The 23,116-nt window shown below is 42.7% G+C and overlaps 1 protein-coding gene across 3 annotated transcripts in view; it reads right to left on the bottom strand.

The window, feature by feature from the left end:
• Positions 1 to 1,981: 1,981 nt before the first annotated feature.
• VPS39 (VPS39 subunit of HOPS complex) overlaps positions 1,982 to 23,116 on the bottom strand; it is a 42,494-nt gene continuing 21,359 nt past the window's right edge. For all 3 annotated transcript variants that reach the window (XM_054025552.1, XM_054025553.1, XM_054025554.1), the window contains 13 exons: positions 18,309 to 18,452; positions 17,487 to 17,628; positions 17,014 to 17,100; positions 15,156 to 15,229; positions 14,344 to 14,442; positions 13,936 to 14,053; positions 11,725 to 11,853; positions 11,017 to 11,119; positions 8,206 to 8,251; positions 7,450 to 7,599; positions 7,115 to 7,249; positions 6,734 to 6,825; positions 1,982 to 4,223 (listed from right to left, as the gene is read on the bottom strand). In XM_054025552.1, coding sequence (XP_053881527.1) covers positions 4,148 to 4,223; positions 6,734 to 6,825; positions 7,115 to 7,249; positions 7,450 to 7,599; positions 8,206 to 8,251; positions 11,017 to 11,119; positions 11,725 to 11,853; positions 13,936 to 14,053; positions 14,344 to 14,442; positions 15,156 to 15,229; positions 17,014 to 17,100; positions 17,487 to 17,628; positions 18,309 to 18,452 — 1,395 coding nt within the window. In that variant the 3' untranslated portion in view covers positions 1,982 to 4,147. The remainder of the gene's footprint in view (positions 4,224 to 6,733; positions 6,826 to 7,114; positions 7,250 to 7,449; positions 7,600 to 8,205; positions 8,252 to 11,016; positions 11,120 to 11,724; positions 11,854 to 13,935; positions 14,054 to 14,343; positions 14,443 to 15,155; positions 15,230 to 17,013; positions 17,101 to 17,486; positions 17,629 to 18,308; positions 18,453 to 23,116) is intronic.

Here is a 23,116-nt window from a genome sequence, read left to right as displayed (position 1 = left end):
TACTGGGACCACAATATACACACAGTGCAGAGGAGTCATTACCGAGGGCAGTGTGATCAGCTAATTTAGAGGGTACCATGTAAGCTGCCTTGGCTGTCAGTCCTGGAACTTCTCAGGCTTATAGCTCTTAGATGTATGTGCCTGAGAAATTACGCAGGTGACGACCCTTCTGTCTCTTGCTTGCATCTGAGCTCATCTTTGGCTTGGTGCTCTTTTTTGCCTGTCAGACAGACACCAATATAATGGTGGATAAATAGGGCCTGAGCGGATACAGAATGGGAGCTTGGAGGGAAATCACAGCTCTCTAAGAGACAGACCCGATGACTGAGTCCTGGTTGTAGCTCTCCTCTGCGTCTGAGAAGGTTTGCATCTGCTTCTCTAGGAGGAAAAGTTTCAGCCTCAAATCCCTTGCTCTCTGGTATGCTTGGAGAAAATGCAAGATGGAAGATCTTTCTGGGACATTAAATAAATAAATTAAATAAATAAATTAATGGAGATATCCCATCTCCTAGAACTGGAAGGGACCTTGAAAGGTCATCGAGTCCAGCCCCCTGCCTTCACTAGCAGGACCAAGTACTGATTTTGCCCCAGATCCCCAAGTGGCCCCCTCAAGGATTGAACTCACAACCCTGGGTTTAGCAGGCCAATGCTCAAACCACTGAGCTATCCCTCCCCCCCATTCTCAGAGACAAAGCAAGCATGCGGAGTGCCTGGCATTAATGGGCATCAAAGCATATAAAAGAGGCTCCTAGCTACTTAGCGTCTGCCATGATGCTAGGATACCTGTACAGGAGGGGCCTGGGTTAACTAAAACTTATCTATGTACAGTATATGAAATATATATACACACATTTGCCAAGCACAAAAAAGAACTTCATTAACTACACTGCCGCCAACTATACTAACTACATTACTATATACAAGGGTAAGTAAATTGGCAGTGTGCAAAGTAGACACTTTTACTGCTTCTAGCACTAAGATGGAACCTGTACAGGCAAATGAGGCATATTTGGACCCATTCTGGCCTTAGATGGTGGTGCATGACAGCATTTAGGGTGCAGGTTGGCCACAGACACAGCTGGCGAAAAGAATCCAATCACATGTGCCTGGGGCACATGCGCACCAAGAGTGAAATCGTTGTGGACAGGCATGTGAAGTATTAAGATTACAAGGGATACTGGCAAGTTTAAGCACCAGCACACTCAACTTTACACAAAACATGAAGACACAGAAAAGTTTCTCAGAACACATTTCTTTTACATTTCCTGACAGGACTGAGATGTATTTTTCTCTCCCAATGCCTTGACATATGTTCACCTGTAAAAACACTATACCACAGAAATATTGTCTATTTCATGTTAAAAATAGCATTATACAATCAATGTTAAGGCAGAGGGGAAGAATAGTCTTGGGGCTAGGGCATTGGAATGGGGAAGTCAGAAGATCGGGGTTCTATCTATTTCTGGCTCTGCCACAGATTTCTTGTGGGGCCTTGGAAAATATCAGCTTTAAACCTATGTTCTCAAACTGTTTTGTAGACCTCAGCAAGAGCTAAAAATATAAAGTCTTGCTCAAAGAAAATAACTTCAGTAATTAAGTTATGAATGTCTGACGTGAGCAAATGCCTCTTGAATGGGAGCAACTTTCAAAGCATAATTAAAAAAAAACAAAGGATAGAAAATATGAGCTTTAAAACATTCAAGTGAATAGTAGAGCCTCAGCTCTCTAGATGGTGCTCAAGTTCAGGAACCAACAGGCGAGAAAGATGGGCCTTGGCCCAGGTTTTTAAAAACAGGATAGTGCCACCTGCATTATTTTCAGTAACATGAAATGACTTCTGAACACTAATAGCAGGTAAATAGGAATAATACTGGGGATGTCAACTGTGTGTCACTGACTCTTATAGGAGCAAAGGAAAGAAAATATGTAAATCCAGAGCAGCTCAGCTAGTTACTATCATCCACACAATAAAATGAACAGACTGGTTCACAATATTTATTATTACAATATATTGCTTTAAACAAAACTTCCATATGGCTAGTAAATCTAAACCATGGGATGAGAACAGACAGCAGAATTGTAGCTCAAACCACACCTCTGCAAATGTATGCAAAAAAGCTGAACAGAGGCACATAAGCATTACCGTGAAAGAAGAGTACACTACAGACCCCAACTGTGAGAGAGTGCAGATTTACTGGCAGCAGATAGTCTGAATTACCTATCCTCCTTACCAATATCAGAAAGGTCTTGACTTCTGTCTGCAAAAACTCTAGGGCCTTGATACCCTTCTTTCACTGTCAACTCCCAAAACATCTTCCTCTTGTACCTGAACTAGTAGATAAACACTATAAAGAATATGTGCAAATTGAATACAAGCATGTATTAGGTTCTCTTGTTCAAATAGAAAGTTAAAAAAGTAACTCCATCTCAGCATAGGAACTCCCCTAACCTCTACAGAAAGGCACCACCAGCAGTATTACCCAAGACATCCAAGGTTATTGGCAACCATAGCCTTGAAACAAAAAACAGATGGCAGAAGGAGCAGGCTATATAACCAGGGTATATGAAGGTGAGGTAGGATCAATTATATCCTACAGAAGACCTGTTGCTAAAAGTGTTTAAAAAAAGGACTTAAACATGTAAACAGTGAAATTCAATGACATCCTGGGCAGATGGGTTTGTTTTTAAAATTTATTTTCTCGACTCCTTGTTTGGGGAGTATGATAGATTTTAAAAGAAAATGTGTATAATAATTGTGTGCCATGTTCCATATCATTTAATACTTAATTATAGAAGTATGGCTAAACTGGGATGTTATTACCCACATTCAATTACACTGAACCATGTGCTACTGCTGCCTTTATTCACTGCTGCTCAAATTCTTTGTACAGTAAGTGAACATGCAAGTACCCTTATATCAACTTTGCTACAGATTAAAGTTCATGGAAAAATAAGACAAAAGTATTACAGACTATGAAGTAGTATACCGCATCCAGTTTTGTGTATTTAGAATCCTCAGGCCAAAGGAAAAATTAAAAAAAAAAACACCACCACCACCAGCCTGGGCAGAAGGGAGTTGATCTAAAGCCCTCAGAGACATCGAAATGCAGTCTATATTTTACTTTAATGCTGGAGAGAGAACTAGAGACTGAAGAGCTATTTACATACATAGGGATCTCAAATGTGCTCTAGAAGCTCAAGCAAGAGATACATTTCAGTCCCTGTCAAAAGTGTTACTTTTAGGGAGTGTTCTTTTTGGTACAAGTGCAAGTGAGAGCTTCCCTTCTTCAGATAGTTGTTGCTGCTTCTCAAAAGCATCCACTCATGTTGGAAGTGACTGTACACAGTGCAAACAGTGTGTGAGCTAATTCATATTTACATACCTCTAACAAACTAAAGTCAAAAAGGGGAAAATAAATTCTTACCAGTGAAGCCTATAGTGTGTGACTAACTCCTATGGAACTTCTGTGTATCAGAAGGGGAGTTGATAAGCACTCTTGGCATCAAAGATAAAAGTTCCTTTGTTCAACATCTAGTTATTCCCAACATTGGGAGAAAGGTGAAATCAGACAATTGTTCAAGTATCAGGCACAAGAGCCTCTCATCCTCTTGCTTGCTCCCTCCCTCCCCCAACTTGGTGGATAAAAGTAGATTTCAATACAGTGTTAATACAGTTGCAGTGACTTTTGAAGGATTTTGCCTTTTGAGGAATATTAGAATGAGCCACAAACAAGGTCAGATCAAGAAGTTTTTACCTGAATAGAATTTTTTTTTTTTTTTTATACTTTAAAACATGCCCTCATTGGTAAACACCATAGAAGTGTTCAGAAACTAGGCTGCAAGGTTTGGAGTGCAATACAAGCTCATTGCTGATCAATTTTCCATTCTTCCTCATCTTGGTGTGTTAAGAGGTATATATAGTTGCCAGCAATTTAATAGCTAAAAAGTCAATTTTCGAATAAGTCAGTACTGCCAAGTCGTAGGTAGAGTCATTCCAGAGAGACGCTGGGTACAAGCTATTTGTAAGATGTTCCTAGCAACATGCCTCAAAACTCCAGAGCATCAATTTTCCCAAACAAGTCTTCACTTCTGTATTTCATGCGAGTGTTGTGGCTAATGCAGTCCATCTAATGTATGGCAACATGTTTCAGGTGTCTGCCGTACTGACTTCTTTGGAGCAGAAGTAGTGCACAACTACTGCATTAGGGTATCGGGCAAATGCACTGTGAAGAAACAGAATAGCACACAAGATCAAATGTCAGTATAATCAATACACAGTTTTCCCTGTTCACTATACAAGTTTGATTTTTGTTACAGTCAGAAAAGTGACTCCATAAGACTGCTATTTTCTTAATGAAGAGAATTCCTGACTAAGTTTCAATTATAGCATCAGTTTTATTGGTGATGTCCCAAGCAAAGAATTCAGCTGGACTTTGCAGCAGCGTGACTCAAAAATGCTAGTTAGCTAAGTTTGATTTGGAAGTAATTGCTATACAAACATGGAACCACAAAGTGCGATTTTAACATGATCAGTTTTCTAAGTCTGGCATGATCCAAATGACCAACTTGCCCAAAATGAAGCACATAGTCTATACTAACTGTAGAGGGGTGGCTCCAGCCCTGACACAGTTAAAACCAGCCCTGGGAGAGGGCTGGGAGAACAGCCCAAGCTGAGTGGGAAGCAGGCTCAGCTGGGGCCACGTCCCAATCAGGGCCCAGCTGGCCCTATAAAGGCTTGAATCAGGAGCTCAAGCAGATAGTCTCTCTCTGAACACAGAGAAAGACGGGCCTGGATGCAGGGAGCTTAACCAAGTGCCTAGAGTGGAGCAGGGCTGGGGAAAGGCTAAGGGAGCCTGGGAGCTCTGGCCTAGGAAAGCCCCAGGCTGCAGGCCTAGGGTAAGGCCAAGGGGGCACTTGGGTTGCAGGAGGCAGCCCTCGGGTAGGCAAGGTAGAAGCAGCAGGTGCAAACCCCCCTTGCCTGTGATGAGTGACTGATGCACTGCAGTCTGCCCCGGTGAACAGGGGCTAAGTGGTGACTAGCAGTAGCTAAGACTGAGGCGAGGTGGGGATAGAGGGTGGGGGTTCCCCTGGGAAGGGAGACCCTGAGATTTGAGGTTACTGCCAGAGGGGCAGCACCCCAGAGAAAGGGGCACCGGGGTCCTGGGAGGGACACGTGGCCAGCGGTAAGGTGGATCACTGGCCTGCAGAGGGTGCTCCGACGGCTGGAGAGCTAATTCCCGACAGAGACCAGCAGGAGGGGCTGCAGGGGTGAATCCTGCACGCTTACACTAACCCTACCTTCACCCAGTACTTCAAGATCATACTTAACAGGGAAAACTGGATCAATGCATACCAATAATTCAGTGCTCTCAGAGACAGCTGACTGTGCTCATTAAAGCAGCAAGCAGAGAGAGAGATCTATTCCTCACCAGATTCTGAATATCAGTCATGTTTTAGAGGGGATTAATCCCACCACCAGTAACAGTAGCTAAAGGTTGTTAGGTGATATATAAGATTTAGTTTGGAGCTGATGCACTGAACTGGGCGAGAGAAGGAAACATCAAAGTCTCTGCTCCACATCAGCCTGATTTCTTCCTGAAAACTCCAGGGATGAAAATGGTGGGAGGAGAATAATTATCGGAAGTTTTGACACAAATAAAACCATTGCTGCTGCTCAGATGTATTAACGTCATTGGCACATAAGGTACAGGTTGATTTTGGAGGCACAAAGTAGCCATCACCATACTTAAGGTTTCAGATTTACAAAGCCTTTATATTATATACATTATACTTTCAAAACTGAGAGACCACCTATAAAGATTTATATAAAGAAGCTATGTGCAAAACCAGGAGGCTGGTTTTGTGTATGGGATGTTTAGATGGGCTTGTTACTGGGCTGTGGACCTTTTTTCTTCTAGAAGCAGAAGTGACTAGCAATTGCTTCCCCTGCCTTTAATCTCGGGGTGACGTCCTTGTTACCTAAATAGAGAGTAGATGGATGGATGGGGGAGGGGAATTGTTTCTTGCCCTGGTGGTTGCACCAGCTACCTGGTGCAATGGAGGGAGGGATAGCTCAGTGGTTTGAGCACTGGCCTGCTAAACCTAGGGTTGTGAGTTCAATCCTTGAGAGGACCACTGAGGGATCTGAGGCAAAATCAGTACTTGGTCCTGCTAGTGAAGGCAGGGGGCTGGACTTGATGACCTTTCAAGGTCCCTTCCAGAAGATAGGATATCTCCATTAATTAAATTAACCCCAATGAGAGCCACTCCACATGGACCCAATTGTACCTGTTTACAAAGAGCTTTCAGATTCCAGGATGGAAAACAACTTTTTATAGTGCTTATCATCCACTCTGCACAGAGTTCTGAGCTCTGCAGACAACATCTCAGGTGAGGTCAGCATATCAACTACTTGCTCCATCAATCTTGGAAGAAAAGCCTCACGAAACTTGAAATTGCTTTACTGGGTCTATGCTAGAGGCTTGAAAATTCAAGAGAAGTTATTTTTGCAGTTCATTTTTTTTCGTCATAGGCATCAAGAGGTTTGGCATTTTTTCCAGCCACTCTGCTAAGATTACAGTTTCCAATTCATTGTACACTTCTGAAAGTTCTCCCTCAGTTGTTTGCTCCTGGATTTACACATACTTACTGCTCTGCAAAAATAAGCCAGACTAATTTGTTTTTGTATCACAGCCTCTTTAGGAAGAATGCTCTCCTAGGAAGTATTACTCACCTGTTTCCTATCTTCTTTTTACACACAGTGCACACTTTTTCCTCTGTGATGATACACTTCACCTGCTGATGCAAAATCCTCTCCTCCTGAACCTGTAGGAGAATGGAAATGTGGTAAGCAATGTAATGCCACACCTTTCTAGTCTGAATAGACAGAAGGATAGTATTTTTAACTACCTTTAGTTTCCCTCTATCCTGAAATGCCAGAGTTATGATTTGCTGATTACTGTGCATTTAGTAATCTTGGCTACACTACACCACCATCTAGAGGACAAGTTTCCTGTACTGGTAATGAAGAGCTCAATTTTTTACCGTCTTTCCATTTAACAGAACTTTTGAAAATTCACTCTGATAAATGAGGATGAAAGAGGTGGGTACAAACCCTCAGGAATTCTGCATGGAGAAGATTTTTGAGTACTTGGTTGAATCGCTTCTTCTGGGCATTTTCTTCAAGGACTTTTTCTAGGAAGATTCGAATCTCACTAATTTGAGTATTTGCTGGGAGCAGGTTTATAGCCTAGAAGGGACAAGGACAAGTTGTAAGAAAGACGAAGGGATATGGTAGGAAAAAGAATAAAATGAATCTCAGTCCCATTTATTTTTGGTCCAGATACTTTTAGGATCTGCTCCCAGGGCCTACCCTTAACGCCTGTTTTTCATTGTAATTCAAGATATAGCAACTATCTATCCACCACCTATAAAGGAAGGAATCCTTACCTTGGTAGTATCTAATTTGCTGTGGTGCAATTCTAAAACCTGCAGGGCAGCCTGGAGATTGGCTTGAGGCTCCAACAGTTCCATCTTGATTGGCCCCAGGCAATGAACACTAGGTGGGGATAGATACATCCGGAGCAGAGACAGATACACCTGTTTCACACAATAAAGACTGAAGTATAGCAAACAGACACCACTGAACTCTAACCGCTACAGGGCTAATTCTGCAATACACCATGGCATTGGCAAGTAGGGATTTTGATACAGATTTAAAATCTATTAGCATTAAGCAGCTTGTCTCCTGAACAAGTTTGTGCATTGATTAATTTCCAAGCCTTCAGCACAGAACAAGTTTTAGATATTAAAATTTGAAACTCCTTATTCTACAGCTCTGTTGCGTGTATTCAGACTCATCTGTTGTCTTTAGTAAGTAGCAAGTTTTACTACTTTTTATTCTTGTTAGCAGCATCAACACAGCCCAGAGGGACAGAACTGGATTCTATTCCTACTTGTAAAACAGAATTGTTGGCCAATGAAAAAGTTCAGCCATTTCCTACAACCCAGCAACATTCCAAACAGGAGAGAAGTTATGAAAAATGTACAAGTTCCTCAATAGTAGAAGATGATACAGAGGACCCTGCCCCTGAGAAGTTCTGAGCAAACATAGGTCTACTTTAAATTGGCTGAATATGGAGACAATAGTTATAATTCACGTATCACTCACATCAACAACAAGAGTATGGACATAAAGCTACTCACATCTTTGTTGCCATCTTTGCTTCTGTCATAGTGTTTATGGCAGTACCTACAACAGACGTGAAGTGAATGAAATGTGGGACTGTCTTGTAAACCAATAAATCCACACAAGCTATAAGTATTAACAATTTGGACAGCCTCAGCAATACAGAACATGTACTAAAAGTAGAGCAGAGCATTTACGAGGGGCACTTTTCATTCTCTATGTGATGCTGGTAAAAAGGGGAGATTTTAAAATTTTAAAAATACTTGTGTCAGTCCAAAATATTTAAATTTGAAATAGACAGTGAATTGAGTTCTGGGGTGTAAACACACAAAAACAAACATCTGAGAAACCTGACTTAGGTTGACTATCAATGCAGCCAAGGAAATAAACAGATAAATCCTGGGGTAACAGGCCAATGAATGGTAACGGAATTTAAAATATAAAAAAGAGGTGCCTGATCAGCACACAGCAGGGTGAATGCCTCCCAATAGGTGTTCCCTGAAGAGGAATGCACAAAGTTCGGTTTAACAGCCCCCATGTCTAGCTACAGTAACTACAATGTTAAGCGAGGAATGCAATGTGAGGAATGAGTTCCTGAAAAATGCAACTTTAAGCAAAATGATGTTAAGCGAATCCAATTTCCCCATAAGAATTAATGTAAATACAGGGGGTTAGGTTCCAGGGAAATTTTTTTCAACCAGACAAATTATATATAAATAAATAAATAAATAAATAAAAAATTATACACACACACCCCATTTTAAACAATTTAGTACTGGTACACAGCAATGATGATTGTGAAGCTTGGTTGAGGTGGTGAAGTCAGAGGGTGGGAAATTCCCAGGGAATGCCATACTGCTAAATGATGAACTAGCAATTGGCTGAGCCCTCAAGGATTAACTCGTTAACGTAGCCTCACACTCTACAAGGCAGCACGAATGGAGGGAAGGAAGATAGCATGGCAGACAGAGAGACACACCGTGTGTGAGAGAAAGAGATGCGCATTGCCCCTTTAAGTACGCTGACCCCACTCTAAGTACACTGCCTTTTTAAGTAGATCAGCAAGTTGAAATGGCAGCTGCTGCCACGAAGCTCCCTCCATCCCGAGCCCTGTCGTGTGTCCCCCCACCGCTCTGTGGAAGATGGAGTAAACTGGATGCAGGAGCAGGGGGAAGGCGAACACCCTGACATTAGCCCTCTCTTCCCCCACACCCTGCACAGCAAGCAGGAGGCTCCGGGGAGCAGCTCCAAGGCAGAGGGGAGGAGCAGCACATGGCAGTGGGGGGAGGGACAGCTGAACTGCCGGCAATTGGTAGCCTGCTGGGTGGCTGCCGCACAGGGAACTTAGGGGAGCAGGGAGCTGATGGGGGGGTGCCCATCCACCCTGGTTCCAAGCCCCAACCAGCTAGCTGCAATGGGCTGCTCTTCCTGCAAGCAGTGGACAAAGCAGGTGGCTGCCAAACAACGTTATAAGGGAGCATTGCACAACTTTAAACGAGCATGTTCCCTAACTGATCAGCAGAACAACAAAACAACGTTAACTGAGACGACTTTAAGTGAGGAGTACAAAGAAACCCTTTGAAGCACACCTGCCAATATCTAGGTGCTGGTTAGTTGTATTTTCACCCAAATGCTTTGAATTTGTTCAAAAATAGAGAGAGGAATCAGCCATCGATTCCACCTAGTAGGAGCAGCTGCAGCAGCAGACAAAGCAGGGACTACTGCACGGGAGTGAGTAAAATGTGGCCCTAGCTGGGCCACCCCTTCCACAGCACCACCTGGACTCCAATGGGGACCTCTCCCTCACCAAGAGACCCCAGGGAAAAACTGCAGAGGAACGCTGCAAGGAACTAAAGCCCACAGGAGCAACTGCAAAAGCAGCCAAGGCAGGGACCTTCAGTCATGCAGAGAACTTTCCAGTTTTGACTGAAATTTCTCTGCCATGTGCTGATTGCCTGTTTGCTCCAGCCCTCACATTTTCCCAGTCTCTTAACCTCAGTTTCACTCCATACCCGTCCCCCTCACCACCTTCCCTTTTCTTTTTATGCAACTTATCCGCCCCTCCCAACTAACCCCTCTCTCCTGCCTGCTGCCAAAAAAAATGGAACAATTATGACAGTGCTTCCTCTGCTTGTGTTGTATGCTTTCCCCTACCCTCTGTCTTTTCTATTTAGATTGTAAGATCAGAGCAGGAACTGTTTGCTGTTCTGTCTTTGTGAAGTGCTAGCACAATGGGGCCTCACTCTCAATTGGTTCTTAGGCCCCATCATAATAAACATGCTGTTTAACTACCATCAACTGCTAATGGAAAATAATCTCCTTGCTAACGTAGTTCTTTCTAATTAAGGAAGAATATTGCAGTAGAAGATTAATATTAACCCTAATGAGAGCTGTACATAGCTAAACAAAGAGAAAGCAACAAGTAATAATAGGGCACAAGCTAAGAGACAACAGGAAGTGCTTATATTACAGGGTGAAAAACTAAAAGCCTGTGAGCGACTGCTCTGCTATTCAAGACTGATGGGAGCCCAAGTAAAGAAACAGGTACTTGGCTTGAGGCACTGACAAATGCAACAGCATGGGAAGGCCAAGCCCCAAGAAATGCGGGGATGCTAGCTGTGATCAGAAGGCGCACAGGGAGAATCCTAACTAACAAGCGTGGCAGGTATGAGAGATCAAAAAGGTTACAATACCTATCATGTTCTAAGTGCACATATAACATTTAACAACCCCACCCCACCCACAGAGACATGAAGCAGCAATGGTTGGAGAAGCTATTTAAAAAAAAAAAACCTTGCAAAAAAATGGACATTGAGGGAGAGGCTTACATTTCAGCCATTTTGGTATCCTTCAGAATGTGGACATAAATAATGAGGGCTTGTTCATGCTTCCCCATACGACCCAACAGCAGGGCACGTTCTTCTAGGAGGCCTAGAGGGGAACATAAAGGAATAATCAGGCCTGCCACAGAAAAGGGAATATTCAAGCTCCACTACAACAACAGACCAAGGAACTGAATGGCATGGGGACAGGAGTGAAAAGCAGGAGAAAAATATAAATTGTGGCATGAACAGAAGGTCAGAGACTACTAACTAGATGATCTATCGGTGGTGTCTGACCAGGTCAAATACTATCACTTTACTGGCTCCTGAACTATTTTTGCCAGTGCCCCCCACCACCTTTTTTATTGAACATGCTTGGGATTCTTAGCAATGTGCATAGGATGCTTCAAGGGCCATTATTGGTCTGGAGCAATCCAAGCTCATCTACAGGTTACAGTATAAATTTAAAAGAGAAGTCAATCAGCAGCTCGTCTTATCCCACCACAGACCCAGAGGGGAATCCCACTATACCCGTCACAAAGCCCAAACAGCCAACACTGGTGCATGCAACAATGATTGGCAACTACTGACCTAATAGTTCTTTTCCATTTCAGTTACTATAAACAGGAAGGCGAGCACAGAAAGATATTGTTGTGCAACATGAAACTAAACAGACCTCAAGCTGAAGGAAGCTAGAGCATGACTAGCACTCACCATCAAAGGGGAAATCACTGATGAGACGACTAGGTTCATAGCAGCTAGAAATCTCAAGAAAACAGAGCAGCTTTCTCCGATACTCTCCCAGGTCTCCTTCCTCCTCTCCAGCAGGCACTGGAATTTTATCTGTGAGGGAGAGAAAACTGTCAGAGTTAAGTATCAGAGGGGTAGCCGGGTTAGTCTGAATCTGTAAAAAGTAACAAAGGGTCCTGTGGCACCTTTAAGACTAACAGAAGTATTGTGAGGTTCTTACCCACGAAAGCTTATGCTCCCTTCTTCAGATGCAAGGAGGGTGAGAAACCCTTGGTGTTCACACCTCAACTGTTAGCAGAGCATCTCACCCTCCCTGATTGAACTAACCTCGTTATCTCAATACTGATTTATACCTGCCTCTGGAGATTTCCACAGGACCCTCTGTCAGAGTTAGTGTCATATGAGTTCTCCCACAGTAACATAAGGGAACAGGGAGACAGAGCATTTTTCACTAAACTATTTTGCAAGAAGTCAAATGTTGTTTACAATACTCCATGCACTGGGGACCATGTGGAATAAAAGATGCATGAATAGCTCTTAGGGAGTTTCAGAGTAGCAGCCATGTTAGTCTGTATCTGCAAAAAGAACATATATGCCATCACGTGCCAGCAATGCCCCTCTGCCATGTACATTGGCCAAACTAGACAGTCTCTACGCAAAAGAATAAATGGACACAAATCTGACATCAGGAATCGTAATATTAAAAAACCAGTAGGAGAAACCTTCAACCTCTCTGGTCACTCAGTAACAGACTTAAAGGTGGCAATTTTGAAACAGAAAAGCTTCAAAAATAGATCCCAACAAGAAACTGCTGAGCTTGAATTAATATGCAAACTAGATACCATTAACTTGGGTTTGAATAGAAACTGGGACTGGCTGGGTCATTACACATATTGAATCTATTTCCCCATGTTAAGTATCCTCACACCTTCTTGTCAACTGTCTAAAATGGGCCATCTTGATTATCACTACAAAAAAGTTTTTTTCCTCCTGCTGATAATAGCTCATCTTAATTAATTAGCCTCTTACAGTTGGTATGGCTACTTCCACCTTTTCATGTTCTCTGTAGGTATATATATTTCTTACTATATGTTCCATTCTATGCATCTGATGAAGTGGGCTGTAGCCCACGAAAGCTTATGCTCAAATAAATTTGTTAGTCTCTAAGGTGCCACAAGTACTCCTGTTCTTCTTAGGGAGTTGGAGGACTATGGTCTCCTTTTTTGGACCACTTGATAATGAAGCAGAAAGCCTCTCTTTCCCAAACCCCGGAATTCAGGAAAGGGTAGTCTCAACTCCACACAACCATGAAAAGAAAAAAAAGTTTCTCATTGCTTCCTAGAATTTCCTTTACCACACGAAACTATAAGCTCCATGTAAATTCACCACTATTGTACTCCCTTCATCCCATATTAGAAGCATGCTGTGCTCTTTTCCCTAGGAAGTGCACTAACAAAGAGAACCTATAATTTAAATCATTAGTGACATGAATAATGGAGTGGACAGTTTGTTTATAAAATCTGTGGATGACACCAAGATGGGAGGGGTTGCAAGCATTTTGGAGGACAGGACTGGAATTCAGAAGGACCTGGATACATTGTAGAATTGGTCCCACACTTTAAGAATGATGTGGATAAATGGGAGAGAGTTCAGAGGAGAGCAACAAAAATGATAAAAGGTTTAGAAAACCTGACCTATGAGGAAAGCATGTTTTGTCTTGAGAAAAGCAAACTGAGGGAGAGCCTGATAACAGTCATCAAGTATGTTAAGGTCTGTTATAAAGAGGATGATAACTGTTGTCCTGCCTTTAGTGGACACGGAGAAGTAGTAATGGGCTTAATCTGCAGCAAGGGAGATTTAGGCTAGATATTGGGAAAGCTTTTAGCTGTAAGAATAGTTAAGCACTGAAACAAGGATCAAAAAAAAAAAAAAAAGGCGGAGGAATCCATCTTTGCAGGTTTTTAAAAACAGGTTAGACAAACACCTATCAGGGATGATCTAGGTATACATGATCCTGCCTCAGCAAAGAGGATGGACCAGATAACCAGTTGAGGTCCATTTCACCCCTACATTTCCAAGAGACTTCTAAGGCAACGTCTAGCCAGTGTGCTCTGCAATCTCCCCTTCCTGTGTCACTGCCTGTTGCAAGGCAAGGCAGAGCATGGTTAGAAGTACCTGCAGGGAAGGAGCTGAGATATTCCTTCATCAATCCCTGCACCTTCTCACAGTACAGCTGGATCAGACAATTGTGGAATTCTGAGCCCGTCTCCTCCCAAACATGGATGATGTGTTCCTGTGAACATAAACACACAGTTCATCAAAAAATGCTTCCTCTTCCTTCAGAAAGTGATTCAGTGCAGTCTATCAACAGTTCCACACTTTTCTCCATTGACCACCATTTAGGAATGTCAAAAATGGCTCGAGTCCCACTCGCTTTTCATCTCCTAACAACTGTATATTTTGTTTATTTCACCTCATGCTGAACTTAGTATTCTTCACAAAATTTCAGATTCAACACTCAAGAGCAGAAGCTTGATATAGACATGTTAAATTAGCAGCACTTTTTTCACTACAAGTTCTTACCAGGTAAGGGATGGCCAGGCTTTTAAAGCTTTCTATCAAGAAGTTGAGTACTTTGTCTCGAGGCAAGGATTCTACTTCAGGAAGGTCTTCTGTAAATATCTGCCAAACAAAATTTCTATTCAGAGATTGATTTTTAAAATGTAGAGTGTAATCTCATTCTTCTGAGGCATAAGGGTCAGAGGTATTGCAACACACAAGCCCTCAAATCAAATGTGGGAGCTCTCTGAAGAATGATAGCAGCAGATTCACCCACTTGGCGCTGCCTTGTATCTGGAATGAGCAGCAACACTCTCCATTGCTACCCTACGTATCACATACATCGCCTATTAAAAAGTGCACTTAAGCTTGTGTTCTACCACCAGAAGCTGCAGCAGAGAAGGAATGAAAAACAAGAGCATAAGTTATAGTTGGTATTTAAATATACCATATGAAACTATGTGCAACCACAAAATATCATTAATAGTAACATTACATAGGGCCCTTATTGCTGGTTACAGCAAAAGCCCCCTGTGCAGAGGGAACTGCATGGATGTGAAGCTTTAGTTGTAGTGAAACTATTTCCACATGCTCATCTTCAAGTAGAAGGCTATATAAGGAAACACGTAGGAATGCTTTATCTACCTCCTTCCATTACTAGAAAGATAATTTCTGCACTGAATGTAAGTGAAAAACTATACCATTGAACTCCAGTGCAATGTAATAATTGGACTCCAATCTCTACCCAGGCTTCTGAGGACATGGACAAATAACTGCTGCTATACTAATGGTATCAATAGCCAGATGAAAGATGCATCTAATGTAGCAACTCTTACCTTCAAACCATCATCAGGAAAGTCTCTGAGCACCCACGTGGAATAGAGGAACACCAAGTGCAAGTTTTCTGTGCCTGGAACAAGAACCAAAGTAATAACACTCACCACTTTCTGAATTACCAGTTCCTGCACAAGCAGTGATTTGCATAGTGAAATATTTTCACAACCTGAGATGCTAGAAGTTTGATTGAAGAAAAAACAGAGCTTGAATTAGAGAGAGCAAATTCTGTGCTAAGGCCCCAGTTTGCTATTCAGCTAGCTCCCGCTTGAAAATCAAGTCAGCCAGATACTATGGTACCATTAGACTTATACAATCACAAGAAAAACAAGATCCAATGGCTGGAAACTGAAGTAACAAAATTTAGACAAATAAGATGCTCTTTTAAAATAAAACAGAGTAATTAACTATTGGAACAACTTGCCATGGGTTGTGGTAGATTCTTCATCACTGGAAATTTTAAAATTTTTCTAAAAAAATATTGTCTACTTTAAACAGGAATTATTTCATGGAAGTCCTAAGCCCTATGCTAGATCAGACTAGATGGTCACAACGCTTCTGACCTTATAATCTCAGAGATGCCAACCTTGCTCTGAGTCTTAGGGATTTTTATGAAAAAAGTTAGGGAGGAATAGAGAAGTTGCTTGGACCTGTGCCAACTGCCAAAGTTGGGAAGCCAAATACAGACGGGAGTCTGGAGTAGCGCCTAAACGCATCTAATCCATATTAGAAGCACTTCTGTGCATATCAGAGTAATAACAGTATTCAAGATGAAGTGACATTTAGTAACAATAAACATCACTAGCCACAACCAGGTCAAACCATGATTTTGATGATATCCTCACTCATTTTTAAATCACCCACATCAGTCATTTTGATTAACAGTAGTGGCTGGTGAACTTTGGGGCGAGTCACTGCAGCATACCAAAAAACACACAACCACGCCTGCTTCCTCCCATGGCAATATTCCCCCCCCCCCCCCCCCCCCATGAAAGGTGCAACCAGAATTTTCCTGAGGGGCAACCCTCCCACCAGAGGCATGCACGTTTATATGAGGTTCCTTCCTTTGCATAGTTATGACCTCTTTCTCCCCCGTGCCTCCCTCCCAGAAACAGAGACCTCTGCCCCTACCTCCATCTGTGGCCAAAAGTTGCCTGGTTGCGTCCTTCCATCAAAACAGGCAGAAGGGGAATACTGGCCTTAAGAAAGCTGCCCTCTTACTCCGCCTAGGGCCCTTCATTATCTTGGCCAGGCCAGGCCTGGACCTTCTTTCCAGGATGACCCTCCTGTCACGTACCCTCTCTTCCTCTGCCCCTCTGGCTTCTCTCCCACAGACTGTGCAGTAAAGGTCAGCCAGAAAACAAGCCATTGTCAGGGGGTTTGGGGAACAGATTCATTACCCAAGCCTCATGTTGCACTTTAACGGCCCTATGTGGAATCCCCTGGCGCATTCTAGGTACCCAGAGCGCATTACCATAACCCAACAGCACCCTAACCCATTCAAAATTGCCACGGTTTGCTTTCTATCACGCCCTTACTGCACCACATGGGTGCTGGAGCAGAAAGCCCCTTGCAGCCATGGCACTACTTGCGGTGTTCATCTGAACGAGTGGTGGTGAGTGACTGATGCTTGCACACACTTTATATGTTATACATATAAAAATGTGTGTTTGCAAAATTCATAGATTTAAGCCAGAATTAGTAATTTTGTAACTACATGTACAAATTGGGAGGATTACAGAAAATATGGATGGTTGGCATCTCTGCAATTTATGAAAATTCACAAAAGAATCTAGGTAATGAGGGTTAGAGGCGTCCCTTTAAAAGAGAGATTCCCACTTACCCCCAGTTTGCACTCACCCAAATGCTGTAGATACTGCACTGTCCTTTCATGGCCCTTCAAAGGTGAGTTGGCTTTCTTTGATTGATCCACTAGCACCTGCAGAGCTTTTAGTAGAAGTAAGAGATCAATTCCATGGGGATTATCCTTAAATTTAGAAAGCAGCTTCCTGCATTCACTGAGAACTCGTGTTCCTGGGAGAGCAGGCCAACAAAGTGTGCTCCCCATTAGCTTAACCAATGCAGCAGAACAGGAAAAATGATTTTTACATGTCAACTTTTTGCTACACAAGCAGCTCTTGGCAAGGACATACTCAAGTATTTATCCCTGTTAATTGCCTAAAGTCAAATAATTATTTAATCAAGAGACTGCTACAATGGGTAGGCCATTCTGAAATACTGTTAGTTTAAGAATGGATAAACAGACTTGTCCGCAAGGGATGGGTTAAGACGTACAGCAGAAGTGTGCACTCCATTCACCCTTCTTCACTTACCTTTTTCATGCAGCCCTTTCTTCTCATACAGTATTATCAGCTCACTGTACTTGTGTGCCTTCTTCAGTACATGCTCACTCTCTTCTATGTGGCAGTGATTGTTCTCCAGACGTAGCAACGGTGCTACCAGAGCTACATTTGTCTGCAAGCAAGGGAAGGGCATTTAGAGGTTTCAGATTCATGAACTGTATACTCAGGCTCATAGTGTCCAACACTATAATCAAGAACACAGGAAGGGGAGGAGATCCAGAAAAGAGAAAACATCCATTATGGCACAAGAAGTGGGATTTTAACATATGAAAGCGAGTCCTCTACTCTATCCATTTTACATGCAGTTTAACTTCGGTGTTCAGTGAACAAGCAGATAGCCAGTGGCCTATATACCAGCACTTTTTTACTCACTATGGTGGAGGCCAGCTGTTGAGAAACATTAACTTCAGGTGTAATGGTCTCAGACAACTGTCTCCATCTAGTTAAGCACAGCAATAAGAGACAAGCATGCTTACAAATATGTAGGTATTTCTCTATACTTCAAAACAGAACATCGCTCTTTTTTAAGGAAAGGCAACCTTACAAATCCAGGGAAGTAAACAGATATGCTTGCCAAGTTCGGTGAAGCTGTCTGCTGCTAATGAAGAAATAAGATGAGATGAAATTAAGTTCCACAAAGCACCTTAGTCCATGAAGGACAGATGTTCACTTCAACAACCTCAAATGAAACTATTCCTTATCCCGTCTTCCAATTTTCCCCACCCCAAACTCCTAATGGAGTTTACTTTTTATAGATTTTTATAGGCTCGCTGGGTTAGGCAGGGAACTCACATGTAGGTAACACTTGAGCAAGGTGGTGTCAATGATTTGGAGCAACTTCTTTTTGGATTTGATGGTGGGTGTTCCTTCCATGAGGGGTGAGGTGCTGGACTGGTGGTCTGAGTCATTTAACTTCTTTACCAGCTGACTTCTTTTCTGCAGAACATAGAATGAGATTTTAGAAGTATTTTATTCCGCCATCCCTCTAATACAATTCCAAAGGAAAACATAGGCCAACCTAAACCCTCTTAATTATAATGCATTACACACACCCAGCAACTGTCCCTCCACAAGTATCTCAATTTAGATTTAAGAGGTGTCCATCCATAAATCTGGGTGCATTTCAAAGATTTAATTACTAAAACCCATAAAATTGGAACTAGTGTCCAGAGCGCAAGTGTCCCCACAAACAAAGTTCTGCCACCACCCACTTCTACTTGCTCTGCCAACCCTCTTGTCCGGGAAAAGCCTGGGCAAATAAGCTTCATCTGCAGTGTAATCTATTGGTCAATATATTTGTTCTCTAGTGGTCAAAGAGGAAGGGCATTACAGAACGGATGATTACTTCCTGAAAATAGCTTGCCTCCAGTCCTTCCCAGTTTATGCCAGGGAACTTTTAGCTCGAGGGCCTCAACTAATTTCACCTTCCATATCACACCATGACAGGAGTAGTCCCCAATGTATACTAATTTTACGCCACCAATTAATCTGAGAAGCCTACTGTTAATCTACATTAACCAAGTTTTATGAAAATTTAAGATTTGACATTTGTTTAAGAAAAAAGCGCAAATGTCCAGCTCCTTTTGGTGGTGTCTTTCACCATCTACCCTTAATAGGCCAGCATGTCACAAACTAGTGAGAATAAATCTATGAATAGAAAAAGTAACATTTAGTCACTACTTAATTATTTAAGTCTAGAAAAGTAAACTATCAAAGTTTGTCAGCATTGTAAGTACCTTATAGAAACCAGCCAAATTCTCAGCTGGTATAGCGCCACTGATTGCACGCTAGCTGAAGTTCTGTTTTATCATCTTTACCAAAATAGCTTGGCCCTATAAATCACAATGTAGTTAGGCTTTTTAGCTATCAACCAAAGTTATTGACAGTATGTTTAAAATTTACACTATGTACTAGGAACACCAATACTGCGGTCTGGGTCCTCTTCCAATTTTAATACACAATCTACAATTACATTAAACTGCTAAAATGCACTTCTGACCAGGCGTAAAATCATAAGAAACAGTTACTTACTGCAACTGTGGTTCTTCGAGAGGTGATGCAAATATGTATTCCACTTCAGCTCCAGTATTTTAGGTGCACATGCACACCTGAAAATTTTGCCTAGTAGTACCCATACAGGGCAGCACTCACACTTTGTGGCCATAGGCACACACTCCCCCAACCCCCCAGCTATATGAGACAGCACTGCCCCAATTCCCCTCAGTTCCTTTGCACCAAGTATTCAGAGACTAGAGTCCAATGCAGAGGGGATGGAGGGTGGGTTATGGAATGCATGCCTGCATCATATATTGAAGAACTACAGTTACAGTAAGCGTTTCTTCTTTGAGTAGATACGTCTGAAATACCTCCTTGCCTGAGGAGGTTGTGAAGGCTAGGACTATAGCAGGGTTTAAAAGAGAACTAGATAAATTCATGGAGGTTAAGTCCATTAACGGCTATTGGCCAGGATGGGTAAGGAACGGTGTCCCTAGCCTCTGTTTGTCAGAGGGTGGAGATGGATGGCAGGAGAGCGATCACTTGATTACTACCTGATAGGTTCACTCCTTCTGGGGCACCTGGCATTGGCCACTATCAGCAGGCAGGATACTGGGCTGGATGGACCTTTGGTCTGACCTAGTATGGCCTTTCTTATACAGCTGTGTGTATTCAACTTAGCTGCCTCACAAGCAGTACCCACCCCCAGGAGGCGGGGCTCAGAGTCTACCTAAATAAGAATCACCCTACCAAAACTTGCATCCGTCCTGGAAGATGCAGTAATGGCATAAAGGTTCATAAATGTATGGATGACCATGTAATAGCCTGTAAATGTCCACTATTGAGACGTCACTGAGGAATGCTATCGACGTTCCTTGTGCTCTCATTGAACCAGCTCACATCTGCTGAGGAGGCACAGCTGAAGCTATTTAATGTGAAGCCTTGATACAGGATGTTATCCATTTAGAGATAATCTGAAGAGACTGCTTGCCCTCCATACAATCTGAATATGACAAACAGGTAAGGGGAAGCACAAAATGGTTTATTCTTGTTCAGACAGAAGGCTAGACATCACCTGACATCCAATGTGTCAAGACGCTGCTCCTCCGGAGATGACCGCAGCTTAGGAAAGAAAAGAGGTAAATATACTACCTGATTCAAATGGAACTGACAAAATGTTGGATGTAGTCATAAAAAGTCACTTTGTCCTTAGAGAATTGTATATAAGTAGGCTCTACCATCAGAGCCTGCAACTCTCAAACTCTCCTTGCAGATGTTAATTGCTATCAGAAATCACAGCCTTCTGACACAAAAACAAAAGGCAAGATGCCAGGGGCTCAAATGGAGGTCTCATTAAAGCCACTAGGACCATTTTATGGTCCCATACAGGACCAAACTCACTGACTGGAAGATGGAGACGAAGCCTTATAAGAATCGTGCTATCATGGCATTGGAGAAGACTGATCTTCCCTGAGTGGAGGGATGAAATGCTGATATTGCTGCCTGAGGTACTCTCAACAAGCCAAGCACAATGCCTGAAGGTGCAGCGAGTATTCCAAGCTGGCTCCTATTCAGGATATGGTCAGTTGAATTTTGAGGGCTGACAAGCACACCAAAAACTTCTTCCATTTAGCTGAATAGGCCTTTCTGGTAGAGGGCTTTCATCTGTTGATTAGGACCTGTTCAACAGCTGCCAAATACCACACTTTCTCCTCATTCAGCAATGAAGCAGCCAAACCAGGCAATGCAGGGAGTTGAGTACAGAATCATAGGACTGGAAGGGACCTGGAGAGGTCATCTAGTCCTGTCCCCTGCTCTCATAGCAAGACTAAGTATTATCTAGATCAGTGGTTCCCAAACTTGTTCCGCCGCTTGTGCAGGGAAAGCCCCTGGCGGGCCGGGCCAGTTTGTGTACTTGCCCCGTCCGCAGCTTCGGCTGATTGCGGCTCCCAGTGGCTGCGGTTCGCTGCTCCAGACCAATGGGAGCTGCTGGAAGCGGTGCGGGCCGAGGGACGTACTGGCTGCCGCTTCCAGCGGGATAGCTCAGTGACTTGAGCATTGGCCTGCTAAACCCAGGGTTGTGAGTTCAATCCTTGAGGGGGCCATTTAGGTATCTGGGGCAAACATCTGTCTGGGGATTAGTCCTGTTTGGAGCAGGGGGTTGGACTAGATGACCTCCTGAGGTCCCTTCCAATCTTGATATTCTATGAAAGATGAGGCCTCACCAATGCTCAATAGAGGGGAATGATCATGTCCCTTGATCTGCTGGCAGTGCCCCTACTTATACAGCCCAAAATGCCATTAGCCTTCTTGGCAACAAGGGCACACTGTTGACTCATATCCAGCTTCTCATCCACTGTAATCCCCAGGTCCTTTTCTGCAGAACTGCTGCCTAGCCACTCAGTCCCTAGTCTGTAGCAGTGCATGTGATTCTTCCATCCTAATCTCCATGAATTTTTCTAGTTCTTTTTTGAACCCTGTTATAGTCTTGGCCTTCACAACATCCCCTGGTAAGGAGTTCCATGGGTTGACTGTGCTTCGTGTGAAGAAATACTTCCTTTTGTTTTAGAACTGCTGTTTATTAATTTCATTTGGTGACCCCTAGTTTGGGTGTTAACAGAAGGAGTAAATAACACTTCCCTATTTAACACTTCCTTTCTCCACATCAGTCATGATTTTATAGACCTCGATCATATCCCCCCTTAATCTCTTTTCCAAGATGAGAAGTCCCAGTCTTATTAATCTCTCCTCATACAGAAGCCATTTCATACTCCTAATCATTTTGTTGTCCTTTTCTGAATTTTTTCCAATTCCATATACTGTATCTTTTTAGAGATGGGGCGACCACATCTGGACACAGTATTCAAGATGTGGGCGTACCATGGATTTATATAGAAGCAATAGGATATTTTCTCTCTTATTATCTATCCCCTTCTTAATGGATTCCCAACATTCTGTTTGCTTTTTTGACTGCTGCTGCACATTGAGTGGATGTTTTCAGAGAACTATCCACAATGAGGCCAAGATCTCTTTCTTGAGTGGTAACAGCTACTTTAGACCCCATCACTTTATATGTGTAGTTGGGGTTATGTTTTCCCATGTGCATTACTTTGCACTTAACATTTAATTTCATCTGCCATTTTGTTGCCAAGTCACCCAGTTTTGAGAGATCCTTTTGTAGCGATTCGCAGTCTGCCTGGGATTTAACTATCTTGAGTAGTTTTGTATCATCTGCAAATTTTGTCCCCTCACTGTTTACCCCTTTTTCCAGATCATTTACGAATATGTTGAACAGGACTGATCACAGAACAGACCCCTGGGGGACACCACTATTTACCTCTTGCCATTCTGAAAACGAACCATTTATTCCCACCCTTTGTTTCCTATCTTTTAACCAGTTACCGATCCATAAGAGGACCTATCCTATGACAGTTTAAGTTAAGCCCATTGCTTCTTGCCCTATCCTTAGAGGTTAACAAGAACCATTTTTCTCCCTCCTCCTTGTAACAACCATTTATGTACTTGAAACTCTCCCCTCTCAGTCTTCTCTTCTCCAGACTAAAACCCAAATTTTTTTAATCTTCCCTCATAGGTCATATTTTCTA

This window comes from Malaclemys terrapin, chromosome 4, assembly GCF_027887155.1.
Source record: "Malaclemys terrapin pileata isolate rMalTer1 chromosome 4, rMalTer1.hap1, whole genome shotgun sequence".
Classification (NCBI taxonomy): domain Eukaryota; kingdom Metazoa; phylum Chordata; order Testudines; family Emydidae; genus Malaclemys; species Malaclemys terrapin.
The sequence above is the reverse complement of the archived record's forward strand: the minus strand, read 5'-3'. Positions and strand labels throughout refer to the sequence as shown.